This window comes from Phacochoerus africanus, chromosome 8 (assembly GCF_016906955.1).
Source record: "Phacochoerus africanus isolate WHEZ1 chromosome 8, ROS_Pafr_v1, whole genome shotgun sequence".
Classification (NCBI taxonomy): Eukaryota; Metazoa; Chordata; class Mammalia; order Artiodactyla; family Suidae; genus Phacochoerus; species Phacochoerus africanus.
The window spans coordinates 52,324,202-52,346,702 of record NC_062551.1 but is presented as its reverse complement, the minus strand read 5'-3'; the positions used below and the strand labels follow the sequence as shown (position 1 = coordinate 52,346,702).

At 53.4% G+C, this 22,501-nt stretch overlaps 1 protein-coding gene across 5 annotated transcripts in view; it reads right to left on the bottom strand.

Moving 5' to 3' along the window:
- HIF3A (hypoxia inducible factor 3 subunit alpha) overlaps window positions 1-21,772 on the bottom strand; it is a 32,951-nt gene extending 11,179 nt beyond the window's left edge. For 3 of the 5 annotated variants that reach the window (XM_047789674.1, XM_047789676.1, XM_047789673.1), the window contains exons 1-10: window positions 21,702-21,772; window positions 15,447-15,637; window positions 14,778-14,923; window positions 12,267-12,351; window positions 11,830-11,942; window positions 11,129-11,343; window positions 8,093-8,199; window positions 7,782-7,929; window positions 1,668-1,786; window positions 380-570 (exon numbers count right to left, since the gene is read on the bottom strand). In XM_047789674.1, the coding sequence (XP_047645630.1) occupies window positions 380-570; window positions 1,668-1,786; window positions 7,782-7,929; window positions 8,093-8,199; window positions 11,129-11,343; window positions 11,830-11,942; window positions 12,267-12,351; window positions 14,778-14,923; window positions 15,447-15,637; window positions 21,702-21,727 (1,341 nt within the window). In that variant the 5' untranslated portion in view covers window positions 21,728-21,772. Of the gene's footprint in view, window positions 1-379; window positions 571-1,667; window positions 1,787-7,781; window positions 7,930-8,092; window positions 8,200-11,128; window positions 11,344-11,829; window positions 11,943-12,266; window positions 12,352-14,777; window positions 14,924-15,446; window positions 15,638-20,337; window positions 20,980-21,701 lie in introns of those variants that run through there. The other 2 variants (XM_047789675.1, XM_047789677.1) reach the window with 2 other exon arrangements.
- Window positions 21,773-22,501: the final 729 nt, after the last annotated feature.

The window sequence follows — 22,501 nt, the reverse complement described above, 5'->3', positions numbered from 1 at the left end:
ATTTTCCAGGCGAAGAAATTGAGGCCCCACGTGCCCAGAGTAACACAGCTGTAAGTGGCAGAGTCAGGATTTGAATCCAGGTTTGTGTAACTTAAGATGTTACACATTCTTGACTCTTCGAGGTCAAACTTCAGAGAGCCTGGATGCTTGGTCCTAAGCGCGAGGGGGTCCCCCAGGCCAGTCCCAAACATCCTAGGTTTTGGTCCAGGTAACAGTCGAAGAATCTGGAGTCTCGATCTTAAAGGAACCCCGGATGCCATCTCCTCCCAGCCCTTCTATGACACAGATGGAGCAACCGAGTCCCAGAGAATAGCAAGGTTCAAGCCAAAGGCCGAAAAGAGCCTGGATCCTCAGGGCTGAACTGGAAGGGACTGCTTACCGGAAGAGGACTTAGGGGGCGCCATGTGGCCGGGGGTGCGCTGGGGGTGGCAGCTACTGAAGTCCCATCCAGGATCGGTGCCAGGAGGCGACGGAGGTCAGGGCTACAGAAGCGACGGGGGTCAGCGGCCAGGGCAGCTTCACTCAGGGTAGGGGGGTGCAGGAAGGCCAGGATCCGGGGACCAGAGGTGTCTGCAGGACACAGATGGAGAAGACAGAGGACGGTCACCCTGGGTGACGGGCAGACCCTCCATGCCACCCCCAGGGAGCACAGTGGACTGAATAATCAGTGTGGACCCCGTTCACAGTGCTGGGAGCTCAGTCTTGGAGGACCTCTGCTGGGCCAGGTGCTGTCCCTTCAGTTACCAGATTGTGGTGAGGCCCTGGAGGGTCCTAGGGGAGAAGCCAACATGTGGGGGCACACAGTAGGCTCAGGACAGTAGCAACTGCCCAATGGTGGGGAAATATTTTAGTATTAAAAGGTACACGGCTGGATCATGGCACATGACTGACCAGATTCACCAGCGGCCCAGAACAGCACTGGGCCATTCGGTTCCAGGAGGGTGGCATGTTAGGAGAAAAGCCTGACCCAAGGCCCTCAAGAAAGTTCTAAGGTCCCTGGAGGTCCAGGTGTGGCCCTGAGCCAGTTCTAAGCCAGAAAAGGAAAGGATACCACACCCAGGAGCATGGGTTGCCAGCAGCAGTCTGGAGAAGGTGAGGCCTTGAAGAACAAACAGGGAGGGAAGCTCATCGATCCAGGATTGGGGGGCAGGGGTCAAGCAGGGCAGGAGGAAGAGGTAGAATGGAGCCAGACTTGGAAGGGTCAGGAGTACTGGAAGCCAAAGAACAATGAAGTGGGAGCAGAGAACAAAGAGAAAGTGGGGGCAGTCGGGAGCCACAGCAGGATTCAGAGCAGAGAGCAACAAAACCGAAGCAATCAGGGACACAGGAGGAGAGGAGGGCATTCTGGGTAAAGGAAACCGCAGGTGCAAAGGCCCTGAGACGTGAAAGTCTGGTCTGTTCCCAGAGCACTAAGGAAGCTGGTGTGGTTCACAGAGTAAGAAGAGGAAGGAGGGAGTTCCCTGGTGGTCTAGTGGTTAAGGATTCAGCCATGGCCTTCTGCGTGCCTGCCGTAGGTACAGCCAAAAAAAAAAAAAAAAAAATGGCAGCAAGGGGGACAGGAGGCAGATCACACAGGGCCAAGGCCAAGTGAGTCACATTGAGACACTGGGGCTTTCTCCCAGGTGTCCTGGGAACACACACCCTCCCAGCCCTAGCCCTGCCCATACCAAGGCTGTCCCCAGGATTAGGAGCATCCTCCTGAGAGGGGGTGCCCCGCTGAATGGGTCTGCGAGAGTGTCGCTCCGTTTGCTCCAGGGACAGCACCACTTCGGTCTCTTCCACCTGGCTGGGGTACAGGGCAGAAAGGGGGCGGGAGTCGGGGAGCATCCTTGGCTCCAGCCCTGGAAGCCTCCTCAGCCGATGTCCTGCTAGAGGAGACAGTCTCGTCCAGGGGCTGGAGGGCACAGGGCACAGGAGAGAACGTGCTTGTTTCTTTTGAGAATTTAAATTTTGTTGAATGATTTTTATTATAATAGCACCGAAAAGAAAGTCAAGTGTGTCTTCCCAAACTCCCTCTGTGGAAGGAAAGACAGGAAAAAGGAAAAGAGTTGGTGTTTAGCACAGACTGGGTCAAGAGAGGAGACTGAGGGACCCCGAGGGACAGAGAGCAGGGGAGTGAAAGGCATAACTAAATATTCTCTTTATAGGTATTTACTTAGAAACACATTCTTAAAGGCGTATTGATGAAAAATATATTTTACCATATTCTTATGTTACCAAATGTGAAGAATTTATAGGGATATATTTTTATGAATAAGGTTTTAGTTATGAAGCTTCTATTCATAGCCATTTGTCATATTCAAGGGAACAAATTTATAAATACATCCTTATGTTCCTCGCACCTCCCTGCCACCCCACCACCCCCCAAGTCTCTAGCTGTCGAAGCAACCCAAATGTTCCCTCTGCAACTTGGCTTCTGGAGAATTGGTCTGGGGTGGAGGACCAGACATTCATTTGCATCTCATTTGCATAACACTTTCCAGGCCAGACCGTGAGTGGTCCTTCCACCAGCTTTTTGAGAAGCTCTGACCCTTCTCAGCTTCACCAACTCCTGGGCTGGAAACATGCCAATTTAGGCTGCACCAAAGCCACTTCACCCCTTTGGGAAAATGCAAGCTCACAGAGTCACACGTGGACACACACTCAGTATTCACAGGCACAAACAGGAACATCCATGTACGACCAGGTGTATATATACAAGGTCAGACTCGCACACGAACGCTATACACCTGTGTTGGCACACACATGCCACACGGAAGCACGCACTCCTTCATTCCGCAGACCGTTCCTAGGTAACCAGTCACACTTAACGGTTAAGAGCAAGGACTCTGGGGGAGTTCCCATCGTGGCGCAGCAGAAGCAAATCTGACTAGGAACCATGAGGTTACGAGTTCAATCCCTAGCCTTGATCAGTGGGTTAAGGATCCTGCGTTGCAGTGAGCTGTGGTGTAGGTTGCAGATGTGGCTTGGATCCTGTGTTGCTGTGGCTGTGGCGTAGGCCAGCAGCTGTAGCTCCAATTGGATCCCTAGCCTGGGACCCTCCATATGCTGTGGGAGTGGCCCTGAAAAGCAAAAAAAAAAAAAAAAAAAAACACAGCAAGGACTCTGCAGCCAGCAGCCTGGGTTCACATTCCAGCTCTGCCTCTTAGGAGCTGTGTAACCTTGAGCATCTGGCTGAACCTTTCTGGGCCTCATTTTCCTCCTCTGTACAGAGGGAATAATAATAGTACCTCCTCCTCAGGTTGTCCTGAGGCCTAAATGAGTTAATACATGTCAAAGGCATAGACCTGTGTCTGGCACGAGGTGAGCTCTATGGAAGTATTTGCAGTTATTTATTGAGTGACTATTGCGTGCCAGGCACTGTTCTAGGCACTGGAGACTTAGCAGCCAACAAGACATACAGCTCCCTGCTCTCATGGAGCTTAAATGCTAGTGGGAAAAGACAAACTCTAAATAGAAGATAATTATTTACTGGCAAATATACCTATCGTTATAGAATCCATATCTTCCCCTAAATGAAGTACTCGAAACACAACTGGTTGGAATTGAGACATACCATCAGTGTAAAAATACACACCGGATTGAAAAAACTGAGTATGAGAAAAGAATCTGAACTACCTTGTTAATCATTTTTAATATGGATGACTTGCTGAAACGACAGTTTGGGATGTATACATATAATGTACATGTAATATATACATGAATACATATAATACAATGGCCATCAATTCCTGCTCTGGGAACAGATTCCACCTCAAGCCGGTGCACGCTATGGCCAAAAAAATAAAATAAAAAAGACAACCAATGTATAATACATCAATAGTGTGCTGTTAATTACATTAATAATGAATTGAACACTGTATTATTTTATTTTATTGTCTTTTTAGGGCCACACCCGTGGCATGTGGAAGTTCCCAGGCTAGGGGTCGAATCAGAGCTGCAACTGCAGGCCTACATCACAGCCACAGCAACGCCAGATCTAAGCCACATCCGCAACCTACACTGCAGCTCACTGCAATGCCAGATCCTTAACCCACTGAGTGGGGTCAGGGATCGAACCCAAATCCTCATGGATACTAGTCAGGTTCGTTTCCACTGAGCCACATGGGAACTCCTCTTTTTACTTTTTTAATGGCTATGAGAAAATGCAAAATAACACATGTGGCTCATGTCACACTTTTATAGGGCAGTGTTGGGTTAGATAGTATTGGGGGAAAAAAAAAGCAGAGAAGAAGATTTGCACTTTTGAAAAGGGGCAATCAAGTAAGAAGGCCTCGTTGCACACACAAATAAGAGAATTACAAACGGTTTGTTTTTGTTGTTGTTGTTTTTGCTGCACCCCGGCTTGTGGAAGTTCCTGGGCCAGGGATCGAACCTGGGCCACAGCAATGACAATGCCAGATCTTTAACCACTAGGCCACCAGGGAATTTGAACAAACAGTTTTAACTGCTCTGGAACAAAAGTACAGGGTACCAGGGAGAAAATGGGGAGATCTGACCTCCTATAGGGACTCAGATAAGTAATGTTTGAGCTGAGACCAGAAGAATGAGTGGGTACAATTCAGGAGAAAGAGGAGGAGAGAAGAGGAAAGAGCATCCTGGGCAGAGGAGACGACATGTGCAAAGGCCCTGAGGTTGGGGGCGAGAAGGCACGGCCAGCAGGAGTCAGGTCACACACAGCCTGGCAAGCCATGTCAAGGTACTTCAGCTTTCTCCCTGGGAAACGGGGGAACCGCAGAAGGGCTTTGAACAGGGAAGAGACACGCACTGATCTGTATTTCAGAACCTGCTCCCTGACATCGGCTCTGGTGTGATCAGTGGAGTCCAGACCAGCTTTAGCTCTCAGGAGGTATGTTATAAACAAGGTGTGAAATGGTGGTGGCCATGGAAACAGAGAGAAGGGAAACAAATTCAAAATACACTCCCGAGGTGGGTAGTTGATGGGAGCAGGAGGGGATTTGAAAAAGGATGCGGGAGAGACTCCTGGTTTTCTGACTTCAGCACATGGTCAGAAAAGAGACTGTGCGATCTGGTGGTTGGAAGTGTAACCTCCAGTCCAGCCTTGGGTCAAAAGCCTGCCCTGCCAGTTACTAGCTCTGTGACTTTGGGCAAGTGACTTCCCCTCTCTGTCCTCAGTTTTCCCCCCTAAAAAATGGGGATCGATAATAGCTATAGGAGTTCCTGCTGTGGCACAGTGGGTTCAGAACCTGACTGCAGAGGCTTGGGTCACTTCAGAGGCAGGGGCGCAATCCCCAGCCTGGCACAGTGGGTTAAAAGGATCCATTGAGTTTTCTTCCTGCAGAGCAAGCGTTCACGGCAGTGGTAGGAGGCTTAAGTGTGGAAGAGGAGGGATAGATGCTGCAGAGTATAAGCACCTGAGTGCACATACAGAGCCACGCAGCTGCACGCCACACAGTTTGTACCCAGCACAAAGGATGAGTCACACCTTATGCTCCTCATCTCATTGTTACTAAGTAAACTTCTAGACCCTCTTCACCCACTTTCCTGGCAGGAACACTGAACTCCCCAGGCCTGCTCTTTGCTTGGAGGACAAAGGATTGAAATCCCAGCGCCTGGCCATCCAAAGGCACACCTAGGAGTTCTCTAGTGACTCAGTGGGTTAAGGATCTGGCGTTGTTCCCTATGGCTCAGGTCGCTGTTGTGGCGAGGGTTCGATCCCGGGAACTTCCGCATAATGTTGGGGGGAAAAAAGGGCAGACCTTCATGATGAAGATAAGGAGCTTCCAGAAGAGACAGGGGAGGGTCCCCCTTCTTTGCTTTGACAACGAAGAGACCTCTTTCCATGGCTACACACATTTTTCAAAGATTCTGATTTGAAAAGGTGTTAAAGTGAGAACGTTTCAAAGATGACCAGTCCTGTTTTCGTGTGTGGCCTGAAGACTTGTATGAATATTCCTGTTACCAACTTCTATTAGGGTTTCTAATAGAATCTGTTCCTTGTATTTTTATTTCTATTGATTTATTTATAGCTAAACCTTGGCACGTGTAAATTCCCAGGCCAGGGATCAAATCTGAGTCACAGTTTCAACCTAAGCCACAGCTATGGTAATGCCGAGTCTTTAACCCACTGAACCACAGTGGGAACTCCTCTTTACTGTTTATTATTTTTAATTTTGGGGGGGGAGTAGAATCCGTTCTTGATGCAAAACTTCTGGGAAAACTCCTATGGCTTTAGAAATAAATGCCATGTCCTAGAAGAGAATCTTCAAAGAAAAGCGATAATTCTGTTTTGTGTGATAATTTGCTGCCCTCGTCCCACTGTTATCAAGGTGACACACTTCTAAGATGCGTGGAGGGAGGAAGCCTGTTCTTTACCAGCACACACACATTAGAATGGTTCCAGTTAAGAAAAAAACGAGGAAAAAAAAATACAGACAATACAAAATGCTGGCAAAGATGCAGAGAAACTGGAAGGCTCACGCGTTGCAGACGGGAAATGCAAGAGTACAGCCACTCTGGAAGGCAGTTTGGCAGCTTCTTAGGAAGTTAAACATATACCGACCATATGACCCATCCATCCCACTCCTAGGTGTTTACTCAAGAGAAATGAAAACATATGATCTCATAAAATCCTGTTTGAGAATGTTGACAGTAGCTGTTTTTGTAATCACCCAAAATAGGAAACGGTCTGGAATGTCCTCCAGCTGGTGAATGGGTAAACTATGGTCCTTTGTTCAGACCATAAAATACTACTCAGCATCCAAAGGAACCACTGGAGTGCCCATCGTGGCGCAGCAGAAACAAATCCGACTAGGAACCCTGAGGTCATAGCTTTGATCCCTGGCCTCACTCAGTGGGTTAAGGATCCAGCGTTGTTGTGAGCTGTGGTGTAGGTCAAAGACATGGCTTGGATCTGGCGTGGCTGTGGCTGTGGTGTAGGCCGGCAACTACAGCTCCAATTGGACCCCTAGCCTGGGAACCTCCATATGCCGCAAGTGCAGCCCCAGAAAAGATAAAAAAAAAAAAAAAGGAACTACTGATACACCCCCCAATATAGATAAATTTAAAATATATGAGGCTCCCTGCTGTATAGCACAGAGGACTATATCCAATCATTTGATAGAACATGATGGAGGATAATATGAGAAAAAGAACGTGTGTGTATATATATATATGTATGTATGTATGACTGGGTCACTTTGCTGTACAGCAGAAATCGACAGAACACTGTAAATCAACTATAATAAAAAATTTTAAAAATAAAATACATTAGGCTAAGTGCAAGAAGACAGGTTCAAAAAGCTATATACTGTAGGATTCCATGTACATGACATTCTGGAAAAGAAAAAATTCCACAATGGGGGGAGTTCCTGTTGTGGCACAGTGGAAACAAATCCCACCAGTATCCATGAGGATGTGGGTTTAACCCCTGGCCTCGCTCAGTGGGTGGGGGAGCTGGCATTGCCATGAGCTGTGGTGTAGGTCGCAGACACGGCTCGGATCTGGGGTGGCTGTGGCTGTGGCGCAGCCTGGCAGCTATAGCTCTGATTTGACCACTAGCCTGGGAACCTCCATGTGCGGCAGGTGCGGCCCTAAAAGCAAAAAAATAAAAATAAAAATAAACTTGAATATAGAGTGCTTTTATTTTAAACTAACAGCATACACGTACATCTGTGTCTACATGCAGACATGTGTGTGGTCAGTCACACGTGTTCTCCACACGGATACATATGCATACGCCCTCTCACACACCTGTGCACAATACACAAACACTCAGACCAGACCCTTGCACACAGCCACCCCACCTTCTTCCCGCTTACCTGATCAGGAAGTGGACGCAGACGATACTCTCAGATTGGGGGCCCCGGCCCCCTGACACCACTGTGGCCTGGGTCTGGGTCCACAGGTAGCCACCACTCCGGGCCAGGAAGCGGTACTGCCCCGTGACTGCCTGGCCCTTGCTCAGCACTGGGGAGGGGCAGGGGGAGGGGTTAGGGCAACTGGGGAGAGAAGGCTCTGGGGGCAGGGCACGAAGGGGCCAGGGTAGAGAAGTTTCCTTGGGGGAGCGGGAACCAGGGAGCTGGTGTTGGCGGGGGCCATGCAGCACCGGAAATGGAACCTGAACACATACAAGCGTGGATGCTCTGGCCGACGGCGTCCGAGTCCAGCGCGTGGATGTACTCGTAGGCGGAACAGCCAATCAGGTCATCGGGCCTGTAGCCGGCAACCTCCGCGATCCTGAGGTGGGTGCAGTGGGGCCCGGTCAGTTCAACTGGCTGAGGCAGAAGAGGGGCCAAGGGCCGGGGCCGGGGCCCAGGGGGGAAGCCAGAAAGACAGAGAGAGACAGGGTTGTCACAGAGAGAAAGGGAGAGTGAGAAACAGAAAAAGGAGCATGGGAGGATGAATGATGGCCCCTGAAGGTGGCCGCATCCTAATTCCTGGGACCTGTGAATGGGCCACCTTACAGGGCAAGAGGGTTTGCTGATGTGCTTAAATCAAGGATCCTGAGATTGGTTATCCTGGATTATCTGGGTGGGTGCAGTGTAATCACAGGAGTCCTTATAAGAGGGGAGCTGGTGGGAGTTCCTGTCCTGGCTCAGCAGTAACTAACCTGACTAGAATCCACGAGGATGTGGGTTTGATCCCTGGCCTTGCTCGGTGGGTTAAGGATCTGGCATTGCCGTGAGCTGTGGTGTAGGCCAGCAGCTACAGCTCCAATTCAACCCCTGGCCTGGGAACCTCCATATTCGCAGATACAGCCCTAAAAAAAAAAGAAGAGAGGGGAGAATAGGAGATGTGATGGTGGAGGTGGAGATGGAAGTGACCTGCTTGGAAGATGGAGAAAGGGGCCAGGAGCCGAGGCATGCGGGAGGGCTCCAGGAGCCACTGTGGAAGGAAACAATCTTCCCTGGAGCCTCCAGAAAGAACACAGCCCTGATCTTAGCATCCGGAGACGTCCTACCTCCAGAACGGTGAGAGAGAGAATTTGTGGGGTGTTTTCATTTTTGTCTTTTTAGGGCCACACCTGTAGCACATGGAGGTTCCCAGGCTAGGGGCTGAATCAGAGCTGTAGCTGCTGGCCTACACCACAGCCACAGCAACGCCAGATCCAAGACACATCTGCAACCTACGTCACGACTCATGGCAATGCTGATCCTTAACCCACGGAGCGAGGCCAGGGATCGAAACCACATCCTCATGGATACTGGTCAGGTTCATTACCGCTGAGCCATGACAGGAACTCCTGAATTTGTGGTGTTTTGAGCCACTACACCTGATATTGTTACAGCTGCCATAGGAAACGAATATGAGAGGGGAGAGGGTAAAAGCGGGAAGAGGGATGAAAAGAAAGCAAAAAAAGAACATGAAAGAAATAGGAGAGGGGACAAGAAAGGAAGACAGAAAATCACCAAAAGATAAGAAAGAAGAAATAGAAATAGGGAGTTCCCGTCGTGGCGCAGTGGTTAACGAATCTGACTAGGAACCATGAGGTTGCGGGTTCCATCCCTGCCCTTGCTCAGTGGGTTAACAATCCAGCGTTGCCGTGAGCTGTGGTGTAGGTTGCAGACGCGGCTCAGATCCTGCGTTGCTGTGGCTCTGGCGTAGGTCAGTGGCTACAGCTCCGATTAGACCCCTAGCCTGGGAACCTCCATATGCCACGGGAACGGCCCAAGAAATAGCAAAAAGACAAAAAAAAAAAAAGAAAGAAAGAAAGAAATAGAAATAAAAAGTAATCACAAGGGGAGTTCCCTGGTGGTCTAGTGGTTGGGATTCGGCACTTTCACTGCTGCGGCCCGGGTTCCATCCCTGGTCTGGGAACTGAAATCCCACATCAAGCTGCTGAACACCATGGCCAAAAGAATTTTTTTTAAACAGTAATCATGGGAGTTCCCATCGTGGCTCAGTGGTTAGCAAATCCGACTAGGAACCATGAGTTGTGGGTTCGATCCCTGGCCTCGCTCAGCAGGTTAAGGATCTGGCATTGCTGTGAGCTGTGGTGTAGGTTGCAGACAAGGCTTGGATCCTGCATTGCTGTGGCTGTGGTATAGGCCAGCGGCTACAGCTCCGATTTGACTCCTAGCCTGGGAACGTCCATATGCCACGGGAGTGGCCCTAGAAAAGGCAAAAAGACAAAAAAATTAAAATAAATAAAAATAAAAATAGGAGTTCCCGTCGTAGCGCAGTGATTAATGAATCCGACTGGGAACCATGAGGTTGTGGGTTCGATCCCTGCCCCTTGCTCGGTGGATTGGCGATCCGGCATTGCGGTGAGCTGTGGTGTAGGTGGCAGACGCGGCTCGGATCTCGCATTGCTGTGGCTCTGGCGTAGGCTGGCAAATACAGCTCCAATTTGACCCCTAGCCTGGGAACCTCCATATGCTGCAGGAGCGGCCCAAGAAATGGCAAAAAGACCTAAATAAATAAATAAATAAATAAAAATAGTATTCTAAAAAATAAAAAAATAAAAATTAAAAATAAAAAAGTAATCATGATGATAATGATTTCTTAAAAAGAGGCACTTCAGGAGTTCCCGTCGTGGCGCAGTGGTTAACGAATCCGACTAGGAACCATGAGGTTGCGGGTTCAGTCCCTGCCCTTGCTCAGTGGGTTAACGATCCGGCGTTGCCGTGAGCTGTGGTGTAGGTTGCAGACGCGGCTGGGATCCCAAGTTGCTGTGGCTCTGGCACAGACCGGTGGCTACAGCTCCGATTCAACCCCTAGCCTGGGAACCTCCATATGCCACGGGAGCGGCCCAAGAAATAGCAACAACAACAACAACAACAACAACAAAAGACAAAAGACAAAAAAAAAAGAGGCACTTCAAGAGTGCCTCATTCTAGACAACTGAGTGCTCAGAACACCTGTTCCAAGTAGGTTGTGTTAGCTCCATAGGGTGGATGAGGAAAGGAGCACAGAGAAGTGAAGTCACTTGGCCAAGGGTGAACAGCTGGTATTTAATCCCACCATCTGAACCCAAACAAGAAGACTCACAGAAAATTCAGAGACAGAGACAGATTGAGTCAGAGAGACAGTAACAGACCCGAGGGAGAAGCTGGGGAGTAGGAGAGTGGCTGGTGAGTGAACTTGGGCAGAAAGGAAGAAGAGGCTCCGGGCTGGCGGGCGGGTGGGTGGGTAGGGGATGGGTGGGCCCCAGGCTCCTGCCCACCTCTCGTCACAATAGGTGAACTTCATGTCCAGGCTGTGGCGGCTGAGGAAGGCCCCCCGGCCCAGCGGAGGCTCCAGGCTGCCAGGGTGGGGGATGGCTTCACAGATGAGCACCAGGCATTGCAGGGGGGGCTCCAGGTTGGGGCCAGGGCTCCCAGCGGGGGAAGTCTGCGGAGGGGGCTTGTAGGCCCTCATGTGTCCAGAACAGTGCAGTACCTGAGGGCAGGGAAGGCGGTGATGCCCTTGGACCTGAGGCTACCCGAGGGGCTGGAAGGTACGTCCCTGTGGGCCCCTCCCCTCAGGGAGCTGAGGTGGAGAAGGGACCCAGCTTTGGGAACTCTGAGGACCCCCAGACCTCAACTCCCTAGAGACCCGACCTAAGGAGGTTCTGACAACCTCCAGATTCTAAGACTCAGGGAGCTCTAAGGATGCCGGGTTTCAACCCCATGGAGACTCCAGGCCCAGGATGCTGAGGACCCCGCCCCAGGCCCACGGAGACCAGATTCAGAAAAGATACAAAGACACCTCCCCTCCAGATCCCCAACCTCCTAGGTACCCAAAGGAGGCGTTAGAGCCAGCCTGAGAACGCCCCCACTGCATCCCTGACCAGGGAACCCCCAGACGCCCACGCACTGTTGGAATTTCAGGGCTCAGGCCCAGCCCCAGCACCCCTCACCCTCCTCCAGGCCAGGCCCCGCGCACCTTCCAGGTGGCCGCCTTGAGGTTGAGGGTGCGCCCGCGGCTGGTGAGCGTGCTCTTCATGCGCAAGGAGAAGCACCGCTCGGTGGGGGCCTCCGGCTTCTTTTTGGACAGGCCTGAGGGGGCCACAGGGGGGCCGGGAGGAGCAGGTCACCGGGCAGCTGGGGGCAGGGCCCAGTTCCCTCTAGCACCCTGGTTACTAAGCTCTCCCCAGCCTCACCCCCCAAATGGAGACCTGGAACCAGAGAGGCTCTCCCAGGGGTGGTCGTGCTTCTTCAGGCCCCCAGGCTGGGGCCGTGTCCCCATAGACCCTTAGACAGGGCCACGTCCTCGTCTTCCCATTTTTCTCAGGCCAGTGTTCCAGAGGGGGAGGGGGCATGCCGAAGGAAGAATGAAGCCTGTTTCTGAAATGTGGGGACAGAGGCCTCCAGGGAACTCACTCTGCCGGGGAGTCAGAGCATCCTGAAGCTCCTCTTGGTCACAGGGATGGATAAAATCGAAGATACTGTGTCCGATCAGCTCAAGCTGGGAGGGGGGAAACAGGAGGGTGTCTTGCAGGAAAAGCTTTTTTTTTTTTTTGCTTTTTAAGGGGTCAAATCAGAGCTACAGCTGCTGGCCTACACCACAGCTCACAGCAACGCCGGATCCCCAACCCACTGAGTAAGGCTGGGGATCGAACCTGTGCCCTCATGATGCTAGTCAGGTTTGTTAACTGCTGGGCCATGACTAGGAACTCCTAGTGGGTTTTTTTTGCGGGGGGGAGGGTTTTTTTTTTTTTGGTCTTTTGTCCTTTTAGGGCCGCACCCATGGCACATGGAGGTTCCCAGGCTAGGGGTCCAATCAGAGCTGTAGTCGCCAGCCTATACCACAGCCACGCCAGATCAGAGCCACATCTGCGACCTACACCACAGCTCATGGCAACACCAGATCCTTAACCCACTGAGTGAGGCCAGGGATCGAATCTGCAACCTCATGGTTCCTAGTCAGATTTTTTAACCACAGAACCATGACAAGAACAACCAGGAAAAGCATTTTCATCAGGGCCTTGACCCATCTCCTTCCCACCTAGTCGCCCTGCCCTCATTCATGACCCTGGATGTCTCCCCCAGTCTCCTTATTCACTCATTCATTCATTCATTCATTCCTTTCTTCAGCCTGCTAGATGCTGGGTACTCTTCCAAATGGTATGGGCACAGCAGTGACTACAAAAAACAAAATCCCTGCCTCTCAGAGCTTACTGGCTTGTGGGGGAGATAGCCAATGAACAAATACAAAGAAAACAACGCACTGCATCAAACAATATACTAAATGATGCGACGGAAATGAAAGCAGGGCAAGAAGAGGAAGTGATAGAGATGCTATCTTAGGGGCAGAAGTCAGGGACGGTGTCTTGAGGAAGTGACATTTACACAAATTGCTGAACAAAGCCAGTGAGGTGGCCCTGTGGCTCTCTGGAGTAGTGTGTCCTAGAAAGAGGGAACGGCAAGTGCAAAGGCCCTGTGGTGAGACTCCAGTCAAATTCCACTTGTTTGGCAAGCCAAAGACCCAACTCCTTGTTTCGGTTCAGGAAAATGAGCCTGGTGCTGGGAGGGGATGGATAAGTGAAAGGGAACCTCCAGAGCTCCCAGCCCTGAGCCAATGCTGGCTAGGGGAGGAGTGCAAGGGCCCTCACCTGACAGTACCTCTTTTTTTTTGTCTTCTATCTTTTTCAGGGCGGCACCCGCGGGATATGGAGGTTCCCAGGCTAGGGGTCGAATCGGAGCTGTAGCTGCCAGCCTACACCACAGGCACAGCAACGCCAGATCTGAGCTGCATCTACACCACAGTTCATGGCAACACCGGATACTTAACCCACTGAGCGAGGCCAGAGATCAAACCCTCATCCTCATGGATACTAGTCCGGCTCAGTAACTACTGAGCCATGATGGGAACTCCTGACAGTAGCTCTTGTAGCTCAGACTGACAGAGAAACTGGTACCGAGTGGGATAACCAGGCGGGGGAAAGGAACGGATGCCAACTGTGGATGTGAGCTGGGCGGAAGGCCGGCAGCCCTTCCAGGCGCTCGCTGTAAGGAGCAGCTGGAAGTGGTTCTACTCCCCACATGTCTCTTGTTTGTCTTCTCATCCCCAGGTCGCTACCCCTGTTCCTCTTCTCCCACCTGGGGCCCTGCATCCTCCTCCTTATGGGTTTTCCAGCCTCTAGTCTCACTCCCTCCAATTCCTATCTCTGTGCAGCACCTAGAGGGATCTTTCATAAAGTATAAATCAGGTTCTTCCTTTCTGACACAACCTCTCCCGTGCTTAATAATCCTTCCATGGCTCCCCAGTACCCTGGAGATAAACCTTCTATTCTGGTCCTAAATGATGACCTGTCTAGCCTTTTTTTCTCTCACTTTTCCCCACTGCCTCTACATCTAGATTGTATAAATGCCTTTCTTTCCCCAAAATGCTCTGGTGGGGGTTTGTTTTTTTTGTTCTTGTTTTTTTGGCATGTGGACATTCCCAGGCCAGGGATCGAACCTGCACCACAGCAGTGACCAGAGCCACAGCAGTGACCATGCTGGATCCTTAACCTGCTGTGCCACAAGAGAATGCTGAAAATGCTGTTTTGGCTCACCTCTGTGTCTTTGCATATTCTGTTCCCTCGGCCACGTACAAGGCCAGTCTTCTCTGGCCCCATCCATGCCCCCCGGCTAAGTCCTTCAGGTTCTAGCTCAGATGCCTTCTCCTCCAGGAAGCCCTCAATTCCGTCCCAGAAGGGGTCAGGTACCACCTTCCACGCCAGGCTTGTACAGCCCCCAGGCTGCCCCGCCCCAGCCTTGCGCATTCCACATCTTCCTGTCTGGTGACATATTTGTCTCCCCACTGTGCTGTGTCAAAACAGGGCTAAGGAGATTGTGGTCACCTCTGCATCCCCGCATTTCCTGCTCAGAGCAGGCAGCTCCTCTTACCTGACTGAGGCCCAGGTGTTTGCTGACATTCTCCGACAGGTAAGCCATGTCTCCCTCGGCGGTGAGCACCATAACGAAACCCTCCAGGGCCTTCAGGTAGCAGGCGTCCAATGGTTCGCCCCCTGCTCCAACCTGGTTCCACTCCCCTGGTGTCCGGGCCAGGGTCATGGGGCATCTCTAGTCAGCCGTGAGCCCGCCCTGGCTAGCCACCCTCTCCCTCCCTCACTCAGAGGAACTTAGAGGTACCCCCAGGGGAGCGGGGAACGTCCCAGTGGCTTGGAGTCCCAAGAAGAGGGTGGGACCACCACAGACCGGAATTCTAAGGGAGCAGGGCCTCCGGGGTGGGAGTAGGGGCAGAATTCTAAGGAGGTAGGGATCTTCCAAAGGAAAACCCTCGGGAGTTCGCGGGCCTCCGGTTCCCTGGTGGAACTCCCCAGGGGCGCATTCCAAGGGGCGGGGCCTCGCAAATGAGAGACTGCGGGGCTTTCTAGGAAACAGGGCTCCGTTGGGCCCATAACTCGAAGGGGGCGGGGCCTCTGCAAGGCTGTTGATTCCAGAGGGGCGGGGCCTTGTCGGAATAGGGCTTCCCAGAGGAGGAGCCTCCCTGGGGAAGTACCTTTTCGGGGGCAGGGCCTCGCCGAGGGGGGACTTCCCAGGGGCGGGGCTCACCTGCGGCGCAGAGGCGGTGCATGCGCAGGTAGCTGATGGTGAGGCGCATGATGGAGGCCTTGTCCAGGTGGGCGCTGACCCCACGCGCGAAGGGCAGCGTGTGTGCCAGCTGGTACAGCACCTCGGTCTCCTGGCTGCGCCGGCTGCGGGCCGCATCCCGGGACTTCTCCTTGCGCAGCTCGGTGCTCGACCTGAGGGCATGGGCAGAGTTCACTGGCGGCGCCCCGGGAAGGGACTTGGATGGGACAAGCGCGTGGGGTGCTTCCACATGGGCCTTGGGCTTACAGAGGGCAGAGCCGAGACTGTGAGGGCCTCGCTGTGTGGCCCTGGTGAGTTCCCAGAGTTCTCAGGGCCTGGCTGGGTTATACCGTGGAGTGGCTTTTATCTGTCCCCGCGCTAGCCCATGCTGCCCTCTGGCGCCTCACTTCTCTCCAAGGCTGCCCAGGGCCGCTCTGTCCCCTCCCTGACGTATCTGCTGTTTATTCCCCGCGCTTGGGGCGACTGGGGAACAGGGAGGCCTCCTGCTAGAAGGAGGGTGGCAGAGCTGGCCAGGAGCCAGGGAAGAGAGCGCACATGAAGAAGAGCCTGCAGCCCCCGCAGGTCCCCAGCGCTGCAGCCTCCCAAAACCCCCTCTCCTGCCCTTTCCCCTCCTCAGCTGAGCAGAGTTCTCAGAATCTTGGCGCACAGATCTCAAAGTCCAACCACCCACCATCAGGGGCCCTGCCAGGGTGACACAGCAAACCAACCCCAGGGTCTGTCCAGCCAACGGCTAACCACTCATTCCTTCCCTTTAATCCACTTCAAATGCCAGGATTCTGCCTTTGGGGTTGGAAGCAGTGGATGACTATCGTATTTTCAGAAATATCTGCCACTTATCCAGCTTCTACTATTGTGTCAGAGCCTGTGCCAAATGTGTAACTTACATTAACCCCTTTAGCTCTGACACCCCTAGAAGCAGGGTAATAAAATCATCCTCACTAAAGAGATGAAACTCAGGAATTCCCGTCGTGGCTCAGTGGTTAACAAATCCAACTAGGAACCATGAGGTTGTGGGTTCGATCCCTGCCCTTGCTCAGTGGGTTAAGGATCTGGCGTTGCCATGAGCTGTGGTGTAGGTCGCAGACTCGGCTCGGATCCCGCATTGCTGTGGCTCTGGCGTAGGCCAGTGGCTACAGCTCTGATTCGACTCCTAGCCTGGGAACCTCCATATGCCATGAAAGTGGCCCAAGAAAATGGCAAAAAGACCAAAAAAAAAAAAAAAGAGAGATGACACTCAGAGAGGGAGAGTGCTTTCGCATAAGCAGTGAAGCCCAGGTCTGAACACTGGTATGCCTGAACCCTTCACTTCCTTTTTTTTTTTGGTCTTTTTAGGGCCGCGCCCTCAGCATGTGGAAGTTCCCAGGCTAGGGATCAAATCAGAGCTACAGTTGCTGACCTACACCACAGCCACAGCAACGAAGGACCTGAGCCGCATCCAGAACCTACACTGCAGCTGAAGGCAACACAGGATTCTTAACCCACTGAGCGAGGATAGGGATCGAACCTGCATCCTCATGGACACTAGTTGGGTTTGTTACTGATCAGCCACAGTGAGAACTCCTGAACCCTTCACTTTCCTCAGTTGTATGTCCCTGGGTTTATCTCCAGGTTTCAGTACATCTCCCTGTTTCTGCCACTGTCTTAAAAGTTAAATTCCAGGAGTTCCCGTCGGTTAACAAATCCGACTAGGAACCATGAGGTTGCGGGTTCGATCCCTGGCCTTGCTCAGTGGGTTAAGGATCTGGCGTTGCCGTGAGCTGTGGTGTAGGTCACAGACTCGGCTCGGATTCTGCGTTGCTGTGGCTCTGGCGTAGGCCCTCGGCTATGGCTCCAATTGGACCCCTAGCCTGGGAACCTCCATATGCCGTGGAAGTGGCCCTAGAAAAGGCAAAAAGACAAAAAAGAAAAAAAAAAAAGTTAAATTCCAGGTCTGTCTGAATCCCAACTCTATATTTTTGAGAAAAAATTATAGCATGTATTGCATATAATATAGTATATGTAATCTTATCTATACTTATGATATTGATAAAACAATTAATAAGCAGCTATAATTTTCTAGGTATTTATCTGTCTGGCATTGCACTAAGTAAGTGCTCAGCCTCCAGATACTCATTCAATCCCAAGAGAACGCCAGGCAAAGGGCACTTTAAACCTCCATTTCAGGAGTTCTCATTGTGGCTCAATGGGTTAAGAACCCAACGTAGTGTCCGTGAGGATTCGGGTTCGATCCCTGGCCTCAGTGGGCTAAGGATCCAGCTTGCATCCAGCATTGCTGTGGCTATGGCATAGGCTGGCAGCTGCAGCTCTGATTTGACCCCTAGCTCAGAAACGTCCATATGCTCCAGGTGTGGCCTTAAAAAAAAAATAAAAACAAAAATGCTCCAAAAAAAACAAAAACAAAAACTGAGGCTCCGAGAAGTGAAGTCCTTTGCCCCCAAAGTCACAAAGCCATTAACTGGCAGAGCTGGGATTTGAACTCAGACAGTGAGGTTCCAAACCCTTCATTTTTCTAATTCTTTCCCTGTGACACCACACGCACCGCCCCCCCCCACACACACACATCCCAAACAAAACTCTTGGAGGGAAAGCTGCCCCTTCCTAAGAGCCTGAGGCCACTTCTGGCACCAGACTCACTCCCTGCCCTCCCCAGCAGGAGACCTCCGGGCCCACCCAGAGGCTTGGTCCGGGGAGAGGAGGGGACTCTCCTTTCTCCGCAGACAGATGAGGAAAAAACTGTTCCTTGCAACTGGGTGGGAGGCATAGAAGGGGCCAGGCTGGGGGAGGCATGGAGGGAGCCAGCAATTGCCCTCACCCTCTCCCGCCTGGCTGGCAGGGGGCAGGGGCCTCCAGTCCTGCTCTGCCCAGAGGACATTCCGTCCTCCTGTCCCGTTCTGCTCCAGCCCTGTTTGTCTTCCTGCCCAGAGGGTGGGGGTGGGTGGGCCTCCCTGAGCTGGGGGCCCAGGGCCAGGGAACAGGGGGTGGGAAGAAGAATGGGGTGGGGGTGGGGTTGGCCCCCCACCTCCTGGGCAGCTGGGCTCTATAATCCTCTCCATGGCCCAGTGCCTGCTCCCTCCATAGAAGGAGTAGCTAGTGGCTGCGGAGGGACCCTCCTTCTAGCTCCCAGCCAGTTCTCCAGAGGTTCTTCTGACAGAAAGTGTGGGCCTCTCGCTTGCCTCACAGATGATCTAGCCTTTCCCTTTAAACAGAGTAGTGGCTGGTTCCTCCAGTTCGAGGGTTCCAGTCTCCACTCTGGCACTTACTTATTAGCTGTGTGACTTCGGACAAGTTGCACAGCCTCTCTGAGCCTAATAACCACACAAACTCACAGGGTTGTTGTCAAGGTTCAGTGAATATACATTAAAGGCTTGGTACCAGGCCTGGCCATTGGCTAGTGCTGTATAAAGCTTTTGTCCATATCAGGGGCGGAAGGTTTAGGAGCCTCTTAGGCACTAGAGAAACCCTTGGGCTTCCGTGGTAACCCCACGGGGTGTGTGTGTGTGTGATTGCACACATAACTTTTAAACAAGAAAAGAAGACTAAATCATAGTGACAGCAATAATAAGGAGCGCTCTGCTGTACTGGACACTTGTGAGCTTGGAGACCCCATTAAATCCTTGGAGTAACTCTATGAACCAGGAAAGGCAAGCTCCCTTTTATAGAGTCAGAAACGGAGGCTCTAAGCACTGGCATTAATCCGGCCCAAAGAACCTAGCTGGTCATCCTGGAGCCCTCGGCCAATGCACAACAACGCTCACCACGTCTGTCGGTCCCACCACGTACCTGCTTCTGCCCAGAACTTGGTTTGACTTGAGCACAGTTTACTGCCCACCTCTCAGGTGGCCCACACCTAAGATCCGTCCCCTCACTGCTCCTTATCTTGCTCTGGTGCAGGGGCCGAGGTCGGGGGGCATAACCCTCACTGCCCAGGCTAGGAAACTGACTGAGCCTCAAAGGGCAATCGCCCGCACAAAGCCACACAGCCAGGAAGTGGGTGAGCGGCGATGTGAACCCTGACTTTGGGCCTATGTTCTTAAATGCCATGCCTTGGTGGGCGTGCCACTCGAAGGACCCCTGTCCTGCCCCTTCTCTGCCCAGTGGTCCCAGTCCCTTCCCCTTGTCCCACCCCACTGCCTCCAGATTTCCACAGCTGGCTCCCTGCCGGCCCTGGTCCAGCCCCTTGGCACTCTGCCCAGGTTGGGACGTGCAGCTGGAACCCTGCCACCCTTCCTCTGTGTTCCGGCAGAGAACAGGGGGCGGGGCCAGGCTGGGAGGCCCCACGGTAGGGTCTGGGAACGGGGACAGAGGCCTGGTGCCTCCCCAACCCCAGCCAAGAGAGGGAGAAGCCCACTTCTTCCCCACCCTGAAGAACTTGCCCCCCAAGAGCAAAGGCACGGAGAAAGCGGGACACCCTCCCTCACATTCAGCGCTGCCCCTGGGCCTCTCTCTTCTGACACTCAGCTGGATATTGGGGGTCTTACAGAGAGTGCAGAAGTTGGGGAGGGTGTTTAGGTTGAAATCCATGCAGAGACACCTCTTGGATTGCCCTGAGGTGACCTGAGAGACCCGAGGGGCCAGAGCCAGAGTCTGGATTTGAGAAGGGACTTGGGGTTGGGGTTGGGGTTGGGGGGAGTCTCTCTACCCCTGACTCTGTTAATTCCCAAGGACATGGTAATCCAGGGAGGGGCCTGTGCCCGAGGTCCTATGTTCTCCAGGAACCCTCTGACCTGGGGACGCCTGGGGCTGAGTGCCCATCAGGGATCCCCCGAGAAGCATCCTTGCCTGAGGCGGGGTGGCATAAGGCCACACTGGAAGAAGGGATGGGGGTAAGGGAGTATGGGGGGGCCCCACTCACCATCACCCAGACCCTGTTTGGCCTACGTGCCATCCTGGGGGTGCAGGAGGGGATGGAGTGTGTCCGGGATCGGGGTGCGAGTTATGAATGGGAGGTGCGTGGGCTCGGATGACACCACAGGAAAGGGCTGGCCTTGGATGGGGAGGGGGGCGCGCCCCAGCTCAGCTAAGAGGGGCGCCCACCCGACCAGGAGGGGGTGCTGGAAGGGGCTGGGCCAGGGCTGGCCCAGAAAGGGTGGGATAGAGTTCCCTGGCAGGCCCAGAGCCAGAGACTGGAATAGAATTGGTGGGGGGAATAGATGGGGGGTTAGAAAACATGGAAGTGTGGACGGATCCAATCAGACCTGCAAAGCCAGGGAGGAGGGGAAGGGGTGAGGCTTCCTGGACGCCTCAGATTGGATGGGGGAAACCAAGGGCCAGGGACATTTTCCCGGGTCCCATGAAAACATGACCAGAGAGGACCCCTTGACAGTAGCCCCAGAGCACCGGTCTGTGCTGCCCCAGCAGATCTGCACCTGCTGGCGAGGGGACACAGAAACCCACCCCCTGCTCAGGGTGACCCCACCTGGGCCCGTGGCAAGGGGTGCTCCCATCACAGCTGGACCTGAATCAGGCTGGGCACCTCTCGGGGGTCTTCCCAAAATAAGGCTTGGGTGCCCCTTCCCAGCCTCGCAGGGACTACGTGGGGGTGGATGAGTGAGATAAGAGATTGGACCTTGATAACTGGGTCAGGTTGTTTTCCTGGTATTAAAGGGGTGACCCTACCTTCCAAAGGATACAAAAAGGCCCCGGGAAGGGTCCCAGGTGGCTTCTGAAAGGTGACCCCCTCTGCCTAGTTCTAGGGAACCTAAGGTTTGGAAGACTATGTCAGGGAGGGTCCAATTAAAGGGGATTTCGCTTCCTAGAGACTATATCTGGGAAGGCTCAATTTGGGGACACCTCGTATCCCCTAGGATCCCACGGGTCTGGTGGCAACGAGCAACTTCACTTCTGGGGGCTCAGGGGCCAGATGGTCAATATGCGGACGGAAAATACCTCCTGCAGAAACCGGGAACTGCTCAAACGCAACCACCCCCAATTCTGTGGGGACCCCGAGTTTCACCCCCTACGAGGAGGGGAAGCGAACCCGGAGCAGCAGGAAATCAAGGATTAGACCCCGAAGTCGCCCTAGGCTAGAGGGGCGTGGCAGCAGGGGACTTGGGGAAATGCCCCCACCCGGCAATCCCTTAGGGTGGAGGGGGAGGCGGGGATGTGCCTCCAACCGCGCGTCCGAGGGAGCCCTTCACGTCTTCCCCACCCGGTTCAGGGGGTCGCTGCAAGAAGAGCCCCCCAATTCCTAGCATTCCTGCACCCAAGGCCCAGTACCTTGCGCGCTGTAGCCCCAGCGCCATGGCTCGCCACTCGCCGCTCTGGAGCCCTTCGAGGCCCCCAGCCCCCTCCCCTGGCCCGCGAGCCCCCTCCCCAGCTCCGCCCCCCGACGCGCGGTTGGCTGCGCCGCGCCAGGCCCGCGGCTCTAATTGGGCGAGCGGCCTGTCACTTCCAAGAAAGAGGCGGGACCAGAGACGAAGACTTGGAACTCCGGAGTGTGTGTATATGGGGGGCGGGTACCGTGGAATACACAACACCCCCCCAGCCACACCCGTGGCCGCGGACTTCTCGGCAGGGTATCCCTCACCACGCATGGGCCGAGGGCCGAGCCTTCTGGCCCAGGCTCTCTCGCCAAGTTCGGACACCAACACTCTTCGGAACCCACCAAGTTCACTCTGTTCCTTACACCCCAGGCCCCGCCCTCTGACTCCCACTCCCATCCCTCCATTTCCCACCCCGGCTGGGCCCCTCCGACCTCCCAGCCCAGCCCCTCAGTAGCCCAGTTCTGCCTCCTTTAGCTTCTCTTCCCAGTCCGCTGAGTCCCCCCGCTTTTCTCCTCCGCCCCCAACTCCCCGCCCCACCCCAGCTCTACAATCCCGCCCCTCCTCTACCCCCAGCGTTCCCTCTTCGTCCCCGGCCCCTTCCTTCCACCCTCATCTCTCCATCTGGTGCCCACTCCCTCCGGCCCCAGCTCCTCCGGTCTGGCACCCTCTGTACCCCAGCCCCACCTCCTTGCCTCTCCCTTTTCAGGTTCCCATTGTGTTGAGTGATTAACTTTATGTCAAGTAAACATGTCA